Consider the following 6,032-nt stretch of genomic DNA (forward strand, 5'->3'; position numbering starts at 1 on the left):
GCCAAGGACAGAAGCGAACGAATAGTGGTAGGTTTGACAACTGGACTTAAGGTATCCTCATAATCAAGACCATACCGTTGGTTAAACCCTTTAGCCACCAACCGTGCCTTGTACCGCTCAATAGATTTATCAGCATGCTTCTTTACCTTAAACACCCACTTGAGTCAATGATGTTGACACCAGCCATAGGAGGAACCAAGCGCCAAGTATCATTCCTCTGTAGTGCCTGAAACTCCTGCTCCATGGCACTGCGCCAATGAGGAGTCCAAAGAGCCGCCTGAAAATGCCGAGGCTCAGCAGTGGGATCAGCATCTGTTTGTGCCATACACGCCGCAATCCATGCAACCGTGTCGTTAGTGCGCTCCTTAGACCGAACAATACCACTCTGACTGCGCGTACGAGGACGCAGAATAGCGGTAGGCGGCGGAGGTGGCGGCGGAGACGGGGTCGATGAAGATGACGATGACGACGCAGACTGCTCCCAGACGCAGAACCAGTCACACCAGGCAACCGGCCAGGCGAGGACGCCCGCTCGGCCGACGCGTGCAGGGACGCCGGCTCGGACGATGCAGAAAGAAAATGTCTGGCCCAAAAAAAACCCAGTCATCCGATGACGTGTAGCCACTCCCATCCCATAAAAAGACAATGGTTTGTTCCGCAGTCGTACTGTATATGTGGTACTACGTAAATAGCACATCGGTTCACCTTTTCTTTCTAATTTCCTTTTCACCTTTTTCTGAAACCCAGAGGGAGGCCACTATTCCCCCCCCCCCCCCCCCCCCCCCCCCCGGCATAAATAGGCGCGCGGCCTCTTCCCCCTGGTTTGTCCGTTCGCTCGACGGAGCTCGATCCTGCTGGGCTCGATCCCGTCGACGAATCGAGGTATTGTCTGTCACCGCCGAGCCAATCAATCAATCAATCGCGCCCTTGCCTTTCCTCTCCTCTCCTGACCCGATTCCCTCCGTCTCATCTCATGCGCAGACACGCCGCGCCGGACGACTGCGCCCTCACGCGCGCAACAGTCGTCGACCTCCGGTTCACGTCGGCCACATTCAGCGGCACTGCACGGCGATCGAAACAAAAAAAAAAGCAAAAGGTTCGTCCCCAAATAACTTTCACCGTACAAATTTCCGGTACATTCAGACTTCAGAAACCGGGAATTATAATAGTAATGACATTAAGCAAGTAGTACGTAATTCTTTATCGTTTGATTGACATTAGTGATACGTTGCGTCCAAGCAAAGTTAGAAAACCGCGGCCGGTTAGCATGCGGGTTACTGGAGAACACATGACGTGAGGCACAGGATCGCGCTTGGCGGGGGCCCCACAGGTGTTGGGATCCGGTACGAGGCATATAATTTTAGCTCCGCGAATATCCGCCCCCGAAAAGGATATCCGCTCCCAATATTCCCTTCGAAAGACTAATCTATTCTTGGAGTCGCAGCCGGCCGCAAGCAAATCTGCTGAGCGGGCCAACCTTTTCGGCCTCTTTTCTTTTGCTGGGAGGGAGAGCCCGGAAACCGTGGCGGGCGCGTGCGTCTCGTCACCGCGGGTATGAACAAGCTAGAAGGAGATCTCCGTTGGCTTGCTCGCTCGCTCGTGCAATTTCGCAGTGCGTTTGATTAGCGTAAGATGTTGCTCTGCCGCACGCAAGGCCTGCCCAGGACGCGTGCTTGAACATGTTACACTACTATTTATGATGGATGCATTCTTCCACGCTTGGGTTGGACTATCCACATGTCAAGGCACATGCTTCCCTCAGGAGTACTGTATACTATTTTATTAGGTAGTATTATAGCACAAGTTAGTCAACTGCTCCCTCCGTTTCTAAATATTTGTCTTTTAGAGATTTCAACAAGTGACTACATACGAAGCAAAATGAGTCAATCTACACTCTAAAACATGTCTATATACATCCGTATGTGATAGTCCATTTGAAATCTCTAGAAACACAAATATTTAGAAACAGAGAAAGTATAATAGTACTCACTCAATACGCCTCCTGTCGTTAAGCAAAGGGATTGGGCACCACAAAGAAGAGACCGTAGGCGTGAGTGCGTGACCACACCGGGGAAACACCCGATCCAGCGGCAGCCCACGGGCACCACGAGCAGGAGCAGCCGAACAAACGCTGTCGCCAGCACCGGTATAAAACACGAGCAGCTAGCTCCTCGGAGGCCACGGCCGAGGCGCCTCAGCACTTCCACGGTCCGCGCTCCCCACGACCACGCGCCCCACCCGACTCGCCAACAGCCGCCCGGAGAAGAAGAAGAAGAAGACCACACATCCTCTGTTTCTCGGACGACCTCCACGGCCAGCACGTCGATCCGTCCTCCCTCCGCAGGTAATGAATGGCTCGCGTCATGCCGGCGCCTCCCCATCTTGCTTTCTGTTCCGTTTCGTCCGCCTGCGTCAGAGAAAGGAGATGCCGGCCATGGCGGCAAAACGGATCGCCCGTCTTCTCCTCAACGGTTGTCTTGCAAGTTGCATAGCTTCGGGCAACTTTAGCCTCTCTGCTCCCTCTGCTTTCTCTTTCTGAAGAGTAAGATCCGTTGGTTCGGTTGCTTCTGTTGTCGGGCTCCCTTGCCTTGCTTGCAAGACCGGCCTTGTCGTGCTTCTTCCCCTTTATATTCATCCATGCCCTTCCCTTGGGCTCATACTCACGCATCTGTGTGCCTTGCCTTCTCCTCTTCCCTCCCATTGCTCAACTGGAGGTGAGATGAGATGCTGCTGTGGTGGAAGGATGTTTTCTGTTCTCCTTTGGTATCATTTATTTCAGTTATCAATCCAAGTTCAATCGCAGTTCTTGATTTTGGTAGTGATTATTAGATCTTTCCCCCTTCCCTCGACCAAATCTTCCAATCAATTTCACGTTATCTTCAACTGTATGAAGATAGCGATTGTTTTCTCTGTTCAATCCGGGGTGGTGTGTATATCATACAGGGTCCCTGCTTTTTTAATTTTGAGCTTGGGCGCTTGGCTATCCTGCTAGGTTGATTCTGATGAAAAATGCTCATTTGTAGGCATATATGTGCTGATGCCAGAGCCGCTCAAACAAAAGATTCAGTGATTTAACAATGTTGCGCTCACAACATCCCACCTACATAATTCGTGACATCCAACCTATAATCATATCCTAGGAGGTGCAGTATTGCGTGCTATTTATTTTATTTCAGGAACCGACTAGTCCCTGGCCCCAATAATTCATCCAAGCATTGTTATAGGATGATTACTCCTTGTTGCAAAATAAGCATTTGCATCCGTCACTTTCATTTTCATAACTCCAAGTTCCACATTTGTGTCGAGCTGTCGGTCAGCACTTATGATCTTATCTGGATAATTCTGACGTTTGCCGTGTTTGGTTTTTTTCAGATATTAGGCAATAACACCAGCCGGCCTTCTTCCCGGCTACGTTAACAGATTGTAGAGAAGCCAAATTCAGGCTCACTCATGGGCTCCTCAACTGAGAACAGAAGCAGAATGGGTAGCATAAAGCCTATGGGGATTCAGCTCATCGAGTGTGTCCGTGGCGGCCCTCTCTCCTTCAGATCATCGCAGGCTCTTGTGTTGGTGCTCACCTTCCTGTCATATGCCAGTTACCATGCCACTAGGAAAACCACAAGCATTGTCAAGAGTGTTCTTGATCCCAAGACAACAAACCTAGGCTTGTTGCACTGGCCCAGCCATATGTATCTTCAAGAGCTGAAAGGCGCGGCGAACAACACGGCTCTCGAGAGTGGCTGGGCTCCGTTCAACGGCGAGGATGGCACCCAGCTGCTCGGCGAGATCGATCTTGCATTCCTTGGGGTGTATGCAATTGGCATGTTCTTTGCTGGCCATCTGGGTGACCGGGTGGATCTCAGGATCCTCCTGACCATCGGAATGGTCGGAACCGGGCTGTTCACCGCCGCTTTCGGAGCCGGCTACTGGCTCAACATCCACAGCTTCTACTACTTTCTGGGCGTCCAGATGATCGCCGGCCTGTTCCAGTCGTCCGGCTGGCCTTCCGTGGTCGCAGTCGTCGGCAATTGGTTCGGGAAGAGCAAGAGGGGGCTGATCATGGGGATCTGGAACGCTCACACCTCCGTGGGGAACATTTCTGGCTCACTGATCGCCGCTGCCATGCTGAAGTTCGGGTGGAGCTGGTCGTTTGCAGTCCCTGGTGCCATGATCGCGCTGGTCGGGCTCGCCGTGTTTCTGTTCTTGCCCGTTGACCCCGAGGTGATAGGCGTCGAGGAGGATCGCCATGTGAAGGACTACGAGAAGAATGGCACGGATGTGCCTCTGCTGGAAGGACATTCCAGTGGTAGAGACGAGGCAGTGGGGTTCATTCAGGCATGGAGAATCCCCGGCGTTGCCCCATTTGCTCTCTGCCTCTTCTTCTGCAAGCTTGTCGCCTACACGTTCCTCTACTGGCTTCCCTTCTATCTCAGCCACACAGGTTCGTCAAGTAGTTCTATATAGTTCTTTTCTTGGGTTCGTGCCATTAGCAGTTGGAGATAAAAAAAATGAATCTTTTTCTGACCTGACCACCGTTTTGTTCTGTTCCTGAATTTCAGAGATCGGGGGAGAATATCTGTCAGACTCTGCGGCGGGGATCCTGTCGACCCTGTTCGACGTGGGCGGCGTCGTCGGCGGCATCCTCGCCGGCCACATCTCCGACCGGCTGGACGCGCGGGCGCTGACGGCGGCCACCTTCACCTTCTCCGCGATCCCGGCGCTCTTCTTCTACCGCATCTACGGGAGCATCTCGCTGACGTGGAACGTGGCGCTCATGTTCGTGACGGGGGTGCTGGTGAACGGGCCCTACGCGCTCATCACCACCGCCGTGTCCGCCGACCTCGGCACGCACAGCTCGCTCAACGGCAACTCCCGCGCGCTGGCCACCGTGACGGCGATCATCGACGGCACGGGCTCCATCGGCGCGGCCGTCGGGCCGCTCCTGACGGGGTACATCTCCGCCAAGAGCTGGAGCGGCGTGTTCACGATGCTCATGGCGTCGGCGCTCGTCGCGGGGCTGCTGCTGTCGAGGCTGGTCGTGGCCGAGATCACCGCGAAGATGGCGGCGCCGCAGAGGCCCGTCGAATTGGCGAGCGACCTGCCCGTGTCGTCGCTGGAGGAACCTTAGGCGGGGCCGGAGATGGCCGGACTGTACATTGAATTAGGGCGGCGGGTGGGCCGGGAAATCGGGAGGTGCGACGGGAAGAAGGAGCGGGCTCCCCTCTGATTTTCCAACCGAGGTGGCGTGTAGTAGGGCGCTCTCGGGTCTCATGTGATTGTGTCGTGCTGTGCATATGGAGTGATTGTTACGCCGAATTTGTTCGGATAACGGTGCGGATTATTGCGCGCTGTCTGCTCCTCGATGTAGAGCATGTGCCGACCATTTAGACCATGATGAAGAGCGGTACTCTCTCTTTTGCAGTATCAGCGACAGATCAAGGAAACGAAGGCCGGCACTGTACTAAATTTGTAGCCACTTCGGAAAGTGTACATTGATTGTAGCGCATGATGCTGTGAAATCTGAGATATCCTTTCACCACTCGGTGACAAGTAAAGTATGTTCGTATTCTGGTGTTTGTCAAGTGGCGGTTTCTCCCCAAAACACACAATTTTGTGTGATCGTTATCAAAGAAAAATTGAACTAAGGCTGGCGTAAAACAATGTTCGAGGTTAAGGGAGTTACAGGAGGTTGTTACATAATACTGATGTATTGCTGATTAGGAAAACCTGGCCAAACGGCAGCATGTTGAGGGCATGTCATGTCCGTTTCGTGAAGAGCTTGAAACACGTACTTATTCATTTGTTTTCGAACGCTCGATTAGAAAAAGAGACGTGGCCGATGTTGGTCAGCTCAAAGGTATTAACGTATTAGCGGATTGGCTCAATCGTTGCTTTGTGATTATAGTAGCAAGTAATATAAAAGGAATCAAGTTACAGACTGCAACGAGACCTCTGTTTTAGCAGAGTTTGGTCCAGGACGCGGATGGAGAAGCATTGCAATAGCGTGCTCCCAAGTCACAACGGAGCTGGAC

At 52.7% G+C, this 6,032-nt stretch overlaps 1 protein-coding gene across 3 annotated transcripts; it reads left to right on the top strand.

Moving 5' to 3' along the window:
* The first annotated feature begins 789 nt into the window (after window positions 1-789).
* Window positions 790-5,569, top strand: LOC123054226 (putative glycerol-3-phosphate transporter 1). 3 transcript variants are annotated; one of them, XM_044477947.1, is made up of 4 exons: window positions 790-882; window positions 982-1,096; window positions 3,373-4,441; window positions 4,560-5,569. In XM_044477947.1, exons 3-4 carry the CDS (start codon window positions 3,451-3,453, stop codon window positions 5,126-5,128), a joined length of 1,560 nt encoding a protein of 519 aa, XP_044333882.1. In that variant the 5' UTR covers window positions 790-882; window positions 982-1,096; window positions 3,373-3,450; the 3' UTR covers window positions 5,129-5,569. The 3 variants fall into 3 exon arrangements, with proteins under 3 accessions (XP_044333882.1, XP_044333881.1, XP_044333884.1); XM_044477946.1 differs by lacking the exons at window positions 790-882; window positions 982-1,096 and adding an exon at window positions 2,061-2,344; XM_044477949.1 differs by lacking the exons at window positions 790-882; window positions 982-1,096 and adding an exon at window positions 2,386-2,714.
* The last annotated feature ends 463 nt before the right edge of the window (window positions 5,570-6,032 follow it).

The sequence above is a fragment of the Triticum aestivum genome, chromosome 2D (genome assembly GCF_018294505.1).
Source record: "Triticum aestivum cultivar Chinese Spring chromosome 2D, IWGSC CS RefSeq v2.1, whole genome shotgun sequence".
Lineage (NCBI taxonomy): Eukaryota > Viridiplantae > Streptophyta > Magnoliopsida > Poales > Poaceae > Triticum > Triticum aestivum.

What these genes read in the sequence shown, in the direction of transcription:
- LOC123054226 (XM_044477947.1), top strand. Translation starts at nt 3,451, where the DNA reads ATGGGCTCCTCAACTGAGAACAGAAGCAGAATGGGTAGCATAAAGCCT. An exon ending in CTTCTATCTCAGCCACACAG is followed by an intron (nt 4,442 to 4,559) that starts GTTCGTCAAGTA and finishes CCTGAATTTCAG; the next exon opens with AGATCGGGGGAGAATATCTG.